The sequence below is a fragment of the Cucumis melo genome, chromosome 5 (genome assembly GCF_025177605.1).
Source record: "Cucumis melo cultivar AY chromosome 5, USDA_Cmelo_AY_1.0, whole genome shotgun sequence".
NCBI lineage: Eukaryota > Viridiplantae > Streptophyta > Magnoliopsida > Cucurbitales > Cucurbitaceae > Cucumis > Cucumis melo.
Genome location: NC_066861.1, coordinates 10,991,818 through 11,010,134, shown reverse-complemented (window position 1 = coordinate 11,010,134; position 18,317 = coordinate 10,991,818). Strand labels below are relative to the sequence as shown.

The 18,317-nt window shown below is 31.1% G+C and overlaps 1 protein-coding gene across 1 annotated transcript; it reads right to left on the bottom strand.

Moving 5' to 3' along the window:
- Nucleotides 1-671: 671 nt before the first annotated feature.
- On the bottom strand, nucleotides 672-16,735 carry LOC103496908 (non-specific phospholipase C4-like). Its single transcript, XM_008458949.3, has 4 exons — nucleotides 15,961-16,735; nucleotides 3,007-3,416; nucleotides 2,445-2,615; nucleotides 672-1,263 (listed from the first exon to the last, which is right to left on the bottom strand). Exons 1-4 carry the CDS (start codon nucleotides 16,593-16,595, stop codon nucleotides 914-916), a joined length of 1,566 nt encoding a protein of 521 aa, XP_008457171.2. The 5' UTR covers nucleotides 16,596-16,735; the 3' UTR covers nucleotides 672-913.
- Nucleotides 16,736-18,317: the final 1,582 nt, after the last annotated feature.

Sequence of the window (18,317 nt, the reverse complement as noted above, 5' to 3'; positions counted from 1 at the left end):
TATACAATAAACCTTAACATTGTATATAACGATAAATGTCAAAATCTTTGAACTAGATAACCTTACAAATTAAAATTCGTTAAAGAACAACATACCTTGATCCATGAGTAATCTTCTCGAGGAATTGTGTTTCTCTCACTTGCCTTCTTAATTTAAGTTTCTTGATGGGAGGCAGAACCAATCCCTAAGGTTCTATTTATAGACACCACCCATCATGGTGTTAAATTAGAGCATTATCTTTTAACCTAATGGACCTAATAAAATAATAAGTCTAAAAAGAATAAATAATAAATAATGCAATTGGGACACGTTAATGATAATATTAAGAATAAATCTAACAAGGAGAAGAAAAAAAAAAAGAAAAAGAAAAGAGAGAGAAAGATGATTAGATGAGGAACCAAAGAGAAAGAGAAGAAGAAAAGTTGGAAGAGGGAGGGAGAAACAAGGAGGAAAGTGAAAAGTTTCATCTAACAATAACAAACATATATATTTTTAATTAAAATTAGTTATGATTAGGTAGCCAATCATTACTTATACCTACAATGGAGGGAGAGACTCAGTGTGCGCATTATTGCAATGTGGATGTGGAGATTAATAAGTTCTTTTCTAATCTTTGTATCCTAAAAACTTCTCTTCCCTTTTAGTATCATAAAATCATAAATTAAAGGGACTTTGTTAGAATCTCAAGCTCAACTTCTTCCTCAAAGTAAGCCCTTATCTTATAATGTAAACAGTTCATAGAAGATATATAAAAACGTCAATGAAGGATACATTTGAAAATAACAAGTAAATAACACATATTTTCATTTGAAACAAAACAAGTTATATATCCAATCATATATAACCACTAAAAATTAAATTAACAATCAAATTAAATGGTGGCATAAACAATATAGGAACAATAATTTTACAATCAACCATGGCAAGCCAAACACGCAAAGAACTTACGAGCAAATGATTTGGGCTTGGAATTAGAAGGTTGAAGAATTTGGTTGTTTTTTCCACAAACAACAACTTGAGATTCATCAGCTCCATTTTCTTTGGCTTTTTCACACTCATTGAAGAAACTTTTCAGTGCATTTTCACAGTATGAAGCTGCCTCCACAACAGACATTTTCTCTACTAACTTTTTGGGATAGATTTCTTTCTTCACATCTCCTTTTAGTACTGCTGCTAACTGTACCAACTCTTCCTGGAACTCGCTGATCTGCCTCCTCTCGTTCGCCTCGACGTTCCGTAATTTCACAGGATTGTTTAGTGTGACTGTTATAGACCATTCACAAAGTCAATTTCAGTCCAAATAATCTATTACATGCGCGATGCATCAAGAAAAGCTAGTAGTAGTGATACATATCTGACATTTTGCATAAACTTTAGGAATAATATTGATGGGTGGTGAAAGCATTGATCTAAAATGAAGTGTTATAATCCATTCTCAGTGTTTGGCACCTATTATTATTATAACTAAATATTACAATTATTGTAACTCAAAATTAGTTGTGAAGACTATTTTAAACCCTTAATAGATAGAATGAACACTGTTTTAACTCAACATTAGCTAAAATGAATGTAGACGGAACTCTATGTGGGTTATTATAGTCTTAGATTATTATAAATAAGTAATAATAGTTTAAGTTTGAGGTATAAATCATTTTAATTTGGGTTATAATAATAATATGTGTGCTTGAAATATAAACTCTTTTAGTTTGAGAAGAAGATAGTAACTATTGTATAGGAAAGAATAAAAAATAGATGAATAAAATAAAGAGTAAACTAACAAATTTTTATGAGGTAATATAGTTATTAATAAGAATGAAACGTAACAAAATACAATTAGATTAAAGTATAAATGATGTAATAACAAAAAATAAATAAATAAAAGAGTAGTAGAAAGAGCTTAAAAACCAATTTAGACTATCTTTGACACAAGTTATTATAATCCTAAACCATGATGATCCCATACTATAATAACTAACTATCTCGCCATCCCAAACTCTTAAAGTATTTGTAATATTATATAAAAGATAACATCTTTGAAAGTTTTGGTAATTGTTTCAACTTAATGTTATTTTAGTTGCTATAATACATTGAAATATATAGCTATATATAGGTAGTAAGGGTATAGTTATTTAAGTATGCTCATATGTTTTAATATATATATGACGTGGTCTTTCTCTTTATACATCTTGTTAAACACCTTCTAACACAAAAGAAAAACAAACAAACATTTAATCCCTACCATTTCAAAAGTAAAATTTTAGTCTTCATAGTTTGGTAAAATTTTACAAGCAGTACTTCGATAAAAACCTCATAGCTCCCTACTTGCAAAATATTTTTTATAAAAAGGAAAACTAAATTCTAATTATAAACTATATATAAAGTAAAATTTTAACTTAACCAATAAAATAGGAGACATATTATTGTGGAGGAGCATAAAAACAAACCTGGACAATCAGTTCTAGGGGTGTGGCGATTAAGAACAATGTCAAAGGTGCCGGCCCATTGGTCACGCTTCGTCAAGAACTCTTTCAGACCAAAAATTTTCTTCACCGTTGCAGCAATTGACGAATGCTCAAACTCCGACGTCGGATCCGGCCCCGTCGGCCTGTGCACCACTGTATTTTACATACACTATCGTTCTCAAATTTACATTTTTATGTGCAAAGTGTAATGAAATTTTTGTGATATTAAATTATTATTTTGTTTATGGACACATATATCACTTGAACATGGATGCAAAGATGAAAATTTGACAGCCAAATTGGCTTGTTTTATGTGGCAACTAATGTTTACACATTTATATGATATTAAATTTTCATCCTAGCATGACTTTCTTTATAGAGGTGGAACGTTGAATCTCCACCCCATAGCTCTATTAGAAAAGATCAAAATACCACATAGTGAAATTTGTTTTCAAATAACTTCGATTGGAATTTTCAAACACCAGAAATACTAAAATAAACGAACAATTGATGACAGATTTAAAAAATAAAATAAAATAAGAACCTGTTCCGGGTTCAATCCAAGGGGAGACAAAGATGGTCGGAACCCGAACTCCGAGGCGATCAAAATTGAAATTGCATGGCGGAGGGCCGAGTCGGGCGTCAGGATTGGGAACTCCAGCAGAGGGGGGAGGGACGTGATCGAAGAAACCGCCGTGCTCGTCGTAAGTGATCAAGAAGAGGATTTCGTTCCACTGTGGACTGGATCGGAGAGCTTCATAGACCTCTTTGATGAATTTTTGGCCTTCTGAAACGTCGTGGGAAGGATGATCATCATTTCCAGGTAGTGATGCTAAATCAAAGTATCTTTGTTCTATCACTACGTAGTTTGGTAGCTTTCCTTCTCGACAATCTCTCTTGAAATCCAAGTCGAAGATATGGAAGTTCATTATGTATTTCAGTTTTCTTAAATTCCTATGTTTAAAAGAATAATAAGGTTATGTCCTTAGAAATTAATACAAAATGTAAGGAAATGATATGTATTTATATTATTATTATTATTATTATTTATAGTTGTCCTTTATTGTAATTTTATATTCCCTATATTAGGGTTTCTGAGTTGCCTATACATATGTACCTTTAGCCTAATTAAAATAATAAGATTATTATTCTCCAAAAGTATAAAGTACGTGGTATCAAAGTCTTTCTAGAGTTACATTTGTCTATTTGCTTATCCATTTCAAGACTACGCTCTCACAAAGTTGAGTTCGTTTCAGTTTTTGTTTTCTGGTTGGTTTATGCATTTGGTTCCTTTAAAATCTAATCGGATGATGTTATTTGGAAAAATACCCTTTTGTTCTTAGGGTTTTTGCATTTTTGTTCCAATTTAGAGTTGTTTTACTATTTGGGTTCACTTTTGGCTCCAATTTTGTTTTGTTCCTTTGCCTGTGAGATATACAAATTGTTTGTTAGCTCATTATTGATGAGCTGGTGAAACATATGGTAGTATCTAATGTAATTCTCCTAGCATATATCGAAGATAACTGGACACAAGTTAAATGGATCTAATTACTATAATTGATATCACATGATTTAGCTTTATTTACTTAGTAAAGATATGGAGATCATGTGACTGAAGAGGCACCAAAAGATGGTAAGAAAGAGGCTTGGCTTCATAATGATGCTCGACTTCATCTTTAGATTAAGAATTCTATTGAAAGTAAGGTTGTTGGTTTGGTAGATCATTATAATTCTGTCACTACAAGAAATTCTAGATCTTCTTATGCATCTTTACACCATTGGGAGATATAGCATCGAGAGATAGGGCATCTACTAACGCAACTATTGGTGCATCAGGAGATGCAATATCTCCCGACACATAAACCATGCATCGGCAGTTATTTCATATTTGTGGACGTCGTGCATGTAGGTGTCAGCAGATCGAGGAGAACTCCCAATGCATTTAGTAACACATTGAGAGTTTTGTGAGAACTGATAATGCTTTATTTACAGCTTCGTCAGTTGTGGGATGATATCTCCTTATGCACTTTGGGTTGTGTCGAAATTTGGCCTTTAAAAATCCAAGACCTCTATCTTTTAGATCTGTAAAGAAGGGGGGAAGGAAAAACGAGAAACGCATATGAAGAAGGGGAAGGGGATATTTCCCGACTTTTTTAGGCCCTAGCCGACGCAATTCCTCAAACAAAAACATGTCTAGGCTCGACGATGATTAAACCATTTGAGTAGCAAGGCTTCATTTCTAGAGGTTGTCTTCATCGTCCAATAGCTCCCTTTCCTACCTCCGTTACTTCTCTCAGCCTACTTATAACCACCCTTCTCAGCCCGTTCATAACCACCACACAAGGAGTTCCTCAACTCTACGATGTATCACTACTACCGAAATCAGTCAGATTTCCTCACTTTACTATATATTTATCTCTCTTTTCTTGTTGGTGATTGGATAGGAATTTAGGAAGTTAGGAAGTTAGGATTTCAAATTCTTAATTATCTGCTACTAATCTAATTTAATTATTGTTTGTGTTTTGTCTTCATTTAGGTATTTTAATTGTGTAATTATTGCATTTTGCCTTCATTTAAGTATTTTAATTGTGTAATTATTGTGTTTTGCCTTCATTCGTATGCATTTACTAACTGAAGCTTTTGGAGATTCCGTAACTGTTACTCGCGAGGAGTAAAATTACCGTCACTTTTGATAGCAACTTCTCCAAGAGGTATACTTTTTCCCCCTTTTGAATCTATAGTTTGTTATGAATCAATGGAAGTTCTATTTTGAATGTGGGTTTTGTACCTGATGAAGTTTGTATAAGAATGAAAATGAGTCACTAGGTTGAAGATTTGTTACTTTGTTAGCATTTTGAATATTTACAAATATTAGTTATTGTGTGATATATCAATATGGCGTGTTTGGATTTTGTCCTAGTGTGTTTTAGATTTGTTATGTTGAGGGGAAAATTAGGCTTCTTATGTTTGAAACATGTTTGAATACACTGGATTTCATTTGTATAATGAGGGTTGGCATTATGGCTGTGTAATTGATTCTAGAATTAGACATGTTGTGTTTGATGTTTGTTATGGGTAAACAATTTGAGAGCTCTAATTATGAAACTTGTGTCCATCTTCTCAGCAAATCATTTACCTTAAGGTCGTTAATCGTTTACTACTCATTGTTTCTCCTACTCATCTCGAGCTCTAGAGCTCAGCTTAGATACCAATTTGTCTCTGAAGCTTTGAAGATTTGGACTCAGTGTAGAGGGAATGAGAGAATATTCAGGTTATGTGGAGTCCTGATACCAAATTAATTGTCATTCTTGTAAGTGTTTCAATTCTTGGGAGTCAAGATGTTTTTAGCTACTTTCTTGGTTGTTTTGAGAGTTAAATTGACACATAGACGCTTTTTAGGAACCTTAATGTTGGTTTATCCTATTCTATTGCATTAAGTAGCATTATAATTACGCTTCTATTAAGTATATTATTGTTGTGCTTTAAGAATGGTTATGGCAATTCTTCATACTTTTGGTTTCTTTGTACATTTCATTTATTCAATGAAAGTTTGCTTACCAATTTGGAAGATATAGATAAATGTACAAACACATATTTGTGCCATTTTTTAACTTTAGTTCTTTTCTTGAGGTTGGATAAGCATATTATGCATGATGGTGTCCAGAGGTGGTTTTCAAATTTCTAACTTATTTGCATATGTAGGCTATTTTATCCTGATTGTGGGTGCATCAATGACAAGTTTGACTTCTCTTGATTCTCATGGAATTTGTAAGTTTCTTCTTAATATTTGCTATGTACGTTAGTTCAATGCTTGGCATCATTGTGGATTCATGGAAAGTAATTTCTTTTCTAAAAACTAATGATTTCCATTTCAGACTTGTTTAAGCAAAGGTGGATGCTTCTATTTCCCACCATGTCGTATACTTAATGGTTGTGGGTTTCGAATCCAATTTGACTGCCTTATGGACTTTTCAACTCTCTCTATATTAGTTCAATGCTTGCATACGTGTGAATTCATATAAGTATTGTACTAATAAAGAAGATATTAAGAAACAACCAACAAATTTAATGGCCATTCTTTTAAAGGATGCTCTATGAAAATCTTTAGAAGAGATATTTTTTCTTGTCTTATGCTCTAGGAAAATCTTGTCTTATACTGGCCAAAAGGTAGGGATTTTTGTGGCTGTTTTTGTGCTACTTTGGAAGGTATTTTTTTAAAAAATAATAAGATCTCCCAACGCACTAATATGCAACGCCAAGAGTTGTCAAGATCTCTCAACGTTTCATTTTTCGGTATTGGAAATGCCTCTCCTGACACATTTCACCTGATCTCCATCTTGACGCACATTTATGCGTTATAAGATCTTTTTTTGACACATTTTTGTATATCTTCTAACGATTTTATGCATTGGGAGATCTAGAATTTCTTGTAGTTTGTAAAGGAACTCTTGAACATATTCTTAGAACATGCTCATCAAATGTTTGATGTTTGTACGCAATTTTTTCGAGTCGAATAGAAAGCAAAATCTTTTACAAACTACTTTATATGACTTAAGGCGACATGTCAAACTTGCTTTACTATTACCTTTTAACCCTAATGTCAAAGTTCAACATGCTCATTAAGAAAAGATGGTTGTTATGATTTTTTTTAATGAACTTTTACTTGAATTTGGAATTGCTAAAACTCATATTCTTTCTGATTCCAAAATTCATTCATTAGAGGAAGCTTTTAGTTGTGTGCTTTGTATTGAGAATTCTCAATCTGGTTCCCCTGTTGCTCAACCTAACGATGCTTTTATAAGCAAGAATAATAATAACTCCTGAGGTACTTCATGGATGACTAACAGTTTTAAGAAGCCTAGTTATGATACTCTTGAAAATCGTATTCTCAAGAGATCATCTTTAACTATTGTCATAAGTCAAGACATCGAAAATGTAATTGTTGAAAGTTGTTGTTTAAGACTCAACGAACTCAACATGCTCAGACAACTTCCATCAATAATATGGCCGAGAAGTTTCTTACCATCTTTGTTGACGACTTTGCTAAATTTCAAGGATTTTAGGAATTCTTGTAGGCATCTTTTTCATCGAATCTCATTGCCCCCATTGTCAAAGAAGTAATACGAAATGTCTTCTTACATCATCTACCAAATGGGTTATAAACTATGGTTTCACTACTTATATGATAGGAAATTCTAACTTATATTTTACGCCTTTGTCCCTTGCAGGCCTCATCCCCATTTGTCACTCTGGAAAATAAAATAACCTCATTTGTTCTTGGATCTGACACCATTTCTCTCACCCTCATCTCTTTCTTTGTCTATGTATTATATTTACCTCAATTGTCCTTTAATTTAATTTCTATTAACCAACTTATTCGTAATCTTAACTATTATGTCTCGTTTTTCCTACTTATTGCTTGTTTCAAGATCATATGATGAAGAAGATTATTAGTAAAGGATAGGAGGCCTTTACATTTGTTACCATCAAATACCTAAAGTCGTGGCTTGGTTTGGAGTTACATCTCGTTTGAAGTTCATTGTTGTTTAGGTCATCCATTATTGTTCGTGTTGAATAAACTTTGTCAGGAATTTCGTTCTTTGTCGTCTTTAAATTGTGATTTATATCAATTTGCTAAATTTTATCATCTTAGTTCTAGTCCTAGAGTCCATAAACGAGTTCGAGCTCCTTTTAAGTTAGTTTATTATGATATTTAGGGTCCTTATCCAGTCATGCCTCAAACAAGTTTTTGTTATTTTGTTATTTTGTTTTATGATCACTCTCGTGTTACTTGGTTATATTTAATGAAAAAGTGTTCAAAGTTATTGTCTCATGTTCGTGCTTTTCAAGTTGAAATTCGAACTCAATTTAATGTCTCTCTTAAAACATTGTGCACTGATCATAATGTTGGTAGATATTTCTCTCATGTACTTGGTTGTTACTTAGGTGATTATGACATCCTTCATCAATCCTCCATACCAAAATGGAGTTGTTTAAAGAAAAAATAATCACCTACTTGAAACAGCTCGGATCTTATCCTTTCACACATCCATGTGACAAAGCCTTTTTGAGTTGATGTTGTTTCTATAGCGCCCATAAGATCTTTGGTTGTGTTTATTTTGCTCGAGATGTTTGTCCTCATCATATCATGTTAGATTTTTGTCCTCATTGTATCAAGTTAGATCCAAAATCTTTAAAATGCATATTCTTAGGCTATTTGTGTGTTCAAAAGGGATAATGTTGTTATTGTCTCACTCTAAACAAGTATCTCATATCGTCTTATTTTACTTATTGGAAGATTACTTTTCAATCCATCACCATATAGTCAAAGGAATGATGATGGTCTTTTTATCTATGAGATTACCTCTCCCACATCTCCTACTTTCATTTTCTTTCATGTCTCTTCCTTTTGGCCTACCTCTTACTCGAGTCTACTCAAGGCATCCTTCACAGCAACCTTCAGACATGTGTCCTCCACCACTCGCTTCTTCGACATTTGATCTAGGTTAAAATGATGATCTTATTATTGCTCTTCGAAAAGATAAAGATACTTATCTTATTTCTTTGTTTGTTTCATATCCCCAACTGTCTCAACTCGCATATTCCTTTATTATGTCTCTTTATTCCACCTTTATTCCCTAACTCTGTTCAAGAAACTTTATCTCATCCTAGGTGGCATAGTGCAATGAATGAAGAGATAACGACTATGATAATGTTACTTAGGCTTGATTTCTTGCTCAATACACAAAAAGGCAATTAAGTATAAATGAGTGTTTGCTATAAAGGTCGATCCTGATGGAACAATGACTCAGTTAAAAGCTTATCTTGTTGCCAAAGGTTATCTCAATTCTATAGGACTGATTAATCTGATACATTTTCTCTTATTGTCAAATCAACTTCCATTTGACGACTATTTCTTTCTGTTACTCATAATGGTGTTGGAATTTATGTCCTAACTCCTACTTTGTTATTTGATTCAATAAAATTTATTATTGAATGTTATAATCTTAAAACCAATAAATTAAGGTCCCGAGGCTATTTTACTAAGTTTGTCAATACACTTGAACTTTATGTAGAGACATAAACATGAATTAAGTTCAAGTTAATAGCCCAAATAGTCTATAGTGTATGAATAAGGTTGTGCGTTTTTTCTGGAAAAACACTATGGATGCAGCCCGTTCCATAGTTAGTACAAACGATGTAATCATGAATCGTTCATGTAGAGACATGGGAGTGGGAGCGTCCTATGTAAATGGTTTGCATAAGACTGGAACCACGAAATAGTCACTTTTAGTCATAATGCCGTAAACTATAAACTGACTATTTTAATTTTAATGACCTAGATAACTTGATCTTAATCATGAGCTAACTATGAACTTCTGTTTATTCGGTAGTATCCTTTGATCTGTATAAGTGAGGGTAGCTCATCATCGCTAGTTCAATAAGCCTCCCATTTCAGGGATAAGACCGAATGGATAGCTAGAGACATAGAGTGCAAGACGAAATTCACTCTTACCCACTTCTGGGATAGTAGATAGTTTGTTCCCTAAAGGATTGAATCCAAGTCTTGAACAAGGGGCCCCACCTTCTCATTGGCCCGAGAAGGATTCAGGTTTTATAGGTTGGACCTTAAACCAATTGTTCAATAGGGGATCGGTTGGTCTTAAGGAGCAAGATGTAATCTCAGAGGTAAAATGGTATTTTGACCCAGCCAAGATTAAAAACAACCTGTGGAGGATCAACTTATTCATCATGGTCATATCAAGTGGACAGAAATATATCTATAGTGAGGGGAGTGCAACTAAGAGTCTTTAGTGGAATGACTCTTTAGTTAACGAATGTTGATTAAGCTTGGTCTAAAAGAGTTTAACCAATTAATCTCGAATCGTTGAAGACCATGATCTATAGGTCCATTAGGTTCCCCTACTAACTCATATGGATTCAACTAATAACAAGATGTTGGAATAACTCAAATTGTTCGAATTAGGTAAAGAGAGAAAAACCGACAAGTGTATATGATATAAGTCGGTAAATATAAACTTCAAGCTTTATGTTTAAATATGATTTAAATAATAAAAATATGAATATGGATTAATATTTAGAAGCTTGAAAAGTTTTAAAACAGTCAAAGTTGTAAAAGTCAACATGTTGACTTTTCACTTTGAAAGACAAAACTTTGACCGGATTTATATTCAAATATGATTTGAATTTTAGAAAAATGAATGCGGATTCATACTCGGGAGGTTGAAATTAGTCAAGATGGATAAAATAGCAAAAAGTCAAAAAGTTAACTTTTGATTAAGAAAAGTCAAAGTTTGACTTTGACTTAATTGGTCAAATGACCAAATTGTCCTTTGACTAATATATTTACTACTAAATGTTAGTGAAAAATGTGGCAGCTTGTAATGAACTTATAAGCCACTAATTCCATTAAGGGTTAATGGATTAATTAGGTGTTGAGATTACATAAAAGAAAATTGCATGTATTTTGCATGTAATTTTCTATATAAACTTCCATTTACAGAATGCGAAGATGATGATGAAAATCTCATGAAAAACCGCTAAACAATACACCTTCCTCCTTCTATCTCTCTAAGATATCCTTCATAAAAACGAGTCCCACAACTCGGTTCTTAGTCTTGAGATTAGTAGGTCAACATAGTGGTTGTCCTTTGCTCGTGATCTTCAGGGAGAGAAGAAGTTTTGGAACGAAGAAGAAGTTGAGAACCACAAAGGTAAGCTCATCGTTTACCTTCTATATTCTTCGTTTAGGCCTGTCGTTTAGTTACAACAAACATGTTAATTTCTAAATTGTTTAGATGCATATAGAGTAAAGCATGATCCTTATCTTCTGCTGCATGTTTCTCTGATGTTTTTTTTCCATCAAATGGACCTTTGCACCACCTCGATATTAAGAATGTTTTTTCTTCACGATGATATTCAGGAGGAAGTTTATATGGTGCAACCACTTGAATTTGTTGCTTAGGGAGAGAGTGATAAGGTGTGTTGCTTTTGAAATTTTGTGTAGGAACTGAAACAAAATCCACGTGCATGGTCTTGATCATTTTGTATTTTATCAAAGATTTGAAAATGGTATTACTTTGCTTGTTGTATATGTTGATGATATCGTTATCACTGGAAATAATGTATCAATCATATCTTCTCTCAAGACTTTCCTCCAGAGTCAATTTCATAATAAAGACTTAAGGCAATTGTAGTATTTTTTGGGTATTAAAGTAATGAGAAGCAACTAAAGTATTTATTACCATGATGAAAATATGTACTTGATTTGTTGGATGAGACATATAACCTAGGAGTCAAACCATATAGTACTCCAATAATACCAAATTTGTAACTTGCTAAAAAAGGAGAACTATTTAAAAATCTTAAGAGATATAGAAGATTAGTTGAAAAGTTGAACTATTTAACAGTAGCAAGACTCGACATTGTTTATTATGTGAATATTATGAGTCAGTTTATGTCTTTCCCAACTGTGAATCATTGGATTGCAGTAGAACAAATTCTATGTAATTTAAAAGCACTACATGGTCGTAGGATTTTATATAAAGATCATGGTCATACAAGGGTTGAATGTTTTTCAAATGCTAATTGGACTAGATCTCGAGAAGATATAGGAGATCGACCTCTAGATATTATACTTTTGGAGGAGGCTTCTTAGTGTACTCAAGGAAGAATAAGAAATATAATGTAGTTTCACATTCGAGTGCTAAGTCAAAGTATAGAGCTAGAACATAATATGTGTGTAAAATAATGTGAATACGCAAACTTTAACTAAGTTGGGCTTTAGTGTTACTGTGTCAGCTAAACTACAATGGTATGATAATCAAACTACTCTTAATTGCATTCAACCCAATTTTTTTCAAACGAACTATTGTTCGAGAGAAAATATAAGAAAGTTTAATTTCTACAACAATGTGAAGTCTAGATAATAATTGTGAGATATTCTTCCCAAAGCAATAAACGAAGCAAGAATAAACTATATCTGTACAACAAGTATGACATGATTGTCGTATTTGCTCCAGCTTGGAAGAGTGTGTTATAATATGTATTTATATTATTATTATAATATTATGTATAGTTGTCTATTTTTTGTAATTTTATAGTCCCTAATTAGGGTTTCTCAATTGTTTTTATATATATATATATGTATATATCTATATATGTATACATTTAACATGATTAAATAATAAGATTATTATTCTCCCAAAGTAGATAGTACAATAATATTTCTTTACAAAATAAAGTTAAACTATATATAGTTTAGTAACCTATATTTGAAGTTTGTTAAATTTTAGTTTCTATATTTGTAATTGTCTTTGATAAATCTTAAATTTTAGTCTATCAAAGTAAATTTTTATTGAAATTGGTTAAATAACAACAACCATTTTCATGAATTTTTTTAACTTAAAGATAAAAGAGATTTGAATTCGAAATCTTTGGACCTCGAGAACATACAAATGTCACTTAAGTTAAGCTCATGTTGGCAAAAATTTTTTTTGTGAATATATTTTCAAAATTTATAATAAAAACCTTAGTAGATAATAATTTAAAAAAAAAATCGATGATGAACTAGTATTATGGACTAAATTGAAGATTTTTTTAAAGTAGAGGAACTAGAATTGGACAATTGAAAGTCTAGAAATTAAAAATAATAAACTTCAGAATATAGATACAAAATGATATATATAATTGAAAAAATGCTTATGGATTTTAATTTTAAATTAACGTTTAGAATACATTTTCAAGTGTTTTATTTTTTATTTAAAAAAAAAGTCATTTTCAAGTGTTTTATTTTTTATTTAAAAAAAGTCATTTTCAAGTGTTTTATTTTTTATTTAAAAAAAGTCATTTTCAAATGTTTTATTTTAAGAAAAAAAGTCATTTTCAAGTGTTTTATTTTAAGAATAAATAAGTCATTTTGAAAAAATAGAGTGTTTGACAACTATCCAAATTTTTTTTATAATGTATTTAAAAAATTGAATAAACAAGTTTAGATAAAAATAAAATTTCTAAAAAATATTTTTTTCTCAACGAACAAAACAGTCCCTTCAACGCATTTATATTGAATAACTCCTTGATTTTAATACAGTTTCGTAAGTTTTAGAAATTAATTAAAAATCAAATTAATATTTAAATACACCCAATATTTTAGAATTATTTGTATTTTTCTAGAAAGAGAATTATTTATATTTAAAAGATCCAAATAGAAATGAAAGTCAATACCACATCTGTTTTCCTTCAATTAGATGATGAGAGTGGAGATGACAAATAATTGAAGCCCATATGAAGTGGATCTTATTTAAATATTTCAAAATGTATTTAGACTTCTATTAAATATTTAGTTAAAATAATTGTGTATCCTAAGTTTTAAGATTAATATATGGAATATTCAAATTTTAAAAAACGATTTTAAACAACTGTAAAAATGTGGGTATTTGAACAACTTAACAAAACCAAAGAATTGAATAAAATTAATAAAAAGGAGTGGTTGCAAATATTTCCAATACAAAATTATTTGATATTACTGTATAAACATTTTTACACAAACCCGATGATAATTTAATTGAAAAATAATCTAATTAATCAAAATATTTATAAAATAAAATATAGTACCGTACGTTCATAGATTTTATTGTTATAAATAAATTTATTATTATAATTTTAGAAATATTTTAATTGTTTTGTCAATCATAATAAGTTCTAAATATAAACTTGAAAATCAATAGAGATTTTTGATTTAGGTAAGGAGGTTATGGTAATAATGAAACTGCAATATCCATTCCATCCGGTAAACTTTGACATAGTGTTCTTTACATTATTTTTCAATTAAGTTTTTTTCGTGATTTGAATAATTATAATAATTAAAGTTCGACTTCTTCACTTTAATTATTTCTTATTTTCTTTTTTCTTTTACACTTTAATTGTACATTAACTCTTACTTTATTAATTGACATGATTTAAATATGCCCTCTTTTGCATGGTGGCAAGGAAACACATTCTCTAATTAGATTCCAATTCCAATTTGACAGCTAATTATGAAAATTTTATCTTTTTTTTTCTTAATACTTTTGCACCATGATATATATGTATATATATATATGTATATATATATGTATGTATATATATGTATATATATATGTATGTATATATATGTATAATATATATATGTATATATATATGTATGTATATATATGTACATATATATATATGTATATGTATCTATTATGTTTAGAAAATATAATTTAAGGTAATTGCAAATTTAATACATACCCTAAAAAAAACTATATATAATTAATGATACTTAAAAAACGTAAATTAATATTGAAAAGTTCCAAAAATAGAAAACAAACCATATATTTTAGTGATAATATAAATTGATGGAACTATCACTATTAATTATTACATATTATTTAATCTTCTACTTTAATATATATCTCATATGGAAAATTGTAAAAAAATAGTAACATAAACCTATATATATATATATATATATATATATATATATTATAAACCCATTAGTACTATATACATCATTATCTTTCAAAAACGTCACATTTAAATATAATAAGGTTATTTTCAAATATAATTGAAATATTTACAAAATATCATAGTTTATGTATGATGAATTGCGATAGACTAATCTATCTTGTTATATTTGATAAACCAAAATATCTATAAAATATAGTAAAATATTATTATTTATGTACGAGGAATGATGAATCTATCTTGTTATATTTGTAAATATGTTTATAAGTTTTGTCATTTAAAATAATTTTTTATTTTCTTTATTTTTGAAAGGAAGAAATGAGGTAGGAAATATGAATAAGTTTTTTAAAATTTTATTTATTATTATTTGACATACTATATTAAATGTGTGACTAATATACAGCTTATACTGCTTTTGATATAATATTATAGAATGAAAAGTTAGAGTTGGAGAATTTGTTTTGTTTTAATTTCAAAAGGAAAAAGATAAAAAATAAAAATAAAAAAGATTTACTAGATAGGTTTCCGCTAATATTATTTATATTTAATGACAATTTTGTAACTTATCCTTCGTAGGTTATGCCTCTACTTGTACATGACCCATATTTTTATCTCTAATTACCTCACACCAAAAAGTTTAATTTAGTTACATAAATTTCTAAAATGTTAAATGTTTACTTTTATATAACAGAAGAAGTGGGGGATTCGAGATTATAACTTTTGGTTATAGAATATTATTATAAATATTTGGTTTTTCTTATTATATTTGAAAGTAGTCCTAACAAAATATACTTACTACCTAATAAATTATAAATCTTTCACACTATATTTTATAAACATTTCTTCCAAACAACCTCTCAAGAAAAATTTATTAAAAAAAAGAAACTCTCAAACTATGACGATGAAAATCAATATTTAAAAAAAAAACGTAGGGAGAAAAAGGTAAGTTAAGAAATAAAATTGGGAGAATGAAGAAGGCGATGAAACATACCGGTAAAAAAGAGTAGCCGGAAAATACTGATAGTAAATCCCGAAACTGAACCCTTCTTCCTCCAATGATTCGAAAATCGTTTTCTGCGGAACTCCTTCCATCAACTGCTTCGTATCGTTACTAGTCAGTCCAAACGACGTCGCCGAGTGCAAAAACAGTCGATTCGGCTGCGTCGACGCCGGCACCGACGCGAACCACCGGTCACACACTCCGAACTCGGCCACCAACTCTTTGAACACCGGCACCGCCTCCGGCTTGAATCCGTTCATCACGGTGGCGGACATTCCTTTTTGAATTCGCTCGGCGTTCTGTGCGAAGCCTTGCATAGTCGGCGGTGGTAGGGGATGGAGATCGTCAGACCATGGGTGGGCGAAAACCTGCTCGTAGATGTCTTGGATTGAGTGGCCAGGATCGGGATCGACGAAGGCGGAGGCGTTTCCAAAAGGAATAGATTGTGAATTTGGATGGGAGGTGGAGATAGGGTTGGAGAATTGAGTTTGGTTAGTGACGCCATCGATTTGTGGATTTAGAGTCTTCATCCAGCCAAGCATGTGGTCGAAGGATCGATTTTCTTGTACCAGAATGACTATGGTTTTGATAGGATATGCAGAGGGTTTGGTGATTTCCAGAGACATTGTTTAGGTGAGAGAGGAAATGGAAAAGGGAATGTAAGAGAGAGAAGTAAGAAATAAGACTTTAATTTTAGTTTGTTGCGTTTTGAAAGACGTCCGTCCTTGGGGAAGTTATACGTGCGAATAAGTAATCACAAATAACTTGTTTTTGGGAACTCATTTTGCAACTATAAATAATCAATTTCATTATATATATATATACCTATATATGTATATATAAAATTAGAGCAAATTTAAAAACTACAGTAGTTTGCAGCAAACTTTATAAACACTCAAATCCATATCTATATTAAAGCTTGGATACTATAGATATATTAAAATAGATAAACCACAGAGAATGTTTGACTTCCCATCTTATTTACTTCTTTCCCTCATTTTCTCTCTTTCTTTCTCACCTAATTTTTCTTTTTAACTTCACTTTTTTTTTTCCTACTTACATAACTATATTTTAAGTATCATACCTTTTTATTTTAAAAGGTGAGTGATGACTTCACCTGGTTATTTTTTAATAATGTTATTTTGAAAAATAATGTCAAATTAGGACAGTCAAAGTTCACACAAGATTTCAAAAAAAAAAAAAAAATGTAGTTCGTGAAATTTGAACTTTGTATTGATTTATAGTGCGGTAGATATAATCTCAAATATTTACTCATTTGATGCTTTATCTTAAATACAAATTGAAATCCATAAATTCTTGTTATTCAAAGGAAGATGTGTTTGCAAGTCAATTTGAGCTTCGATCTTTTGAAATTCAAGAAAGCTTAATCTTCTAAGTTTTCAAACTTTTGGAAGATGGTAATCTCAAGGTCGATAAAGAACTTTCACATCTTGAAAGCTTTAGAAATTTTGAATATCCAATTCTTTAGAGCTTCAATACTTCCTTCAACCAAAAGATCCATCAATTGAACAATAAAGTCTCTATTTAATTATAGGCAATTTTTATTGGCTTTAGGTGGGGCTTAGGCCTATTTGCTTGTGGGCCTTGAGCTTAGGCCCATTTACTTGTGGGCTTGGGCATAGTATCTTCTTTGACCTAATTTTTCTACTTTGGGTTTGAATCGAGTTGAATATGAGAAAATTTAATTACCAAAACCAAATCAAATTATAATTATCACGATTTTTATTGTGATGACGTGGTTGGATTTAATTGACCAAAACTTCTTATTCAGAAAATACCCCTTTTCGGGATTCATGCATGTGTATGGGTGGGGTCGGTACATATAGATGCCAATTTTTATCCGAGTTCTTCTTATTAGAGAAAGAGGCAGAAAAGGATTTCTCATATTTCTCGTCAAATAAGAACATAAGCGAAGCAACTAAACTCCGTTGTATTACGTTGTAGAAGTGGAGATCAGAAGTCATAGGGTTCTTCGGACTCGATGGGAATCACTATTCTCTCTTCATTCTCTCTTTCATGATCTCTTTACTCAGGATTGGATCAAGGCACGGGAGAAAACCAAGTAATGTAATGCCCTAGTGCTGGTTGAAAGAAAAACAAGAGGACGACCTGAAGGATCGAATTCAAAGGGGGAAGACACACACACCCGTACAAATTGTACTTCGGAAAGAGACCCAATCCGCCCCAATCAAACAATAAAGGGGCAAGAAAACACAAAAGCTACTAAGACTAGAAGGTTTAGGGCACCTGCAAATGGCTTACTCTACGAGGGCTCATTGGCGTAATATCCCATCCTTGCACTGCTTGAGTTAATGCAAGCACATATA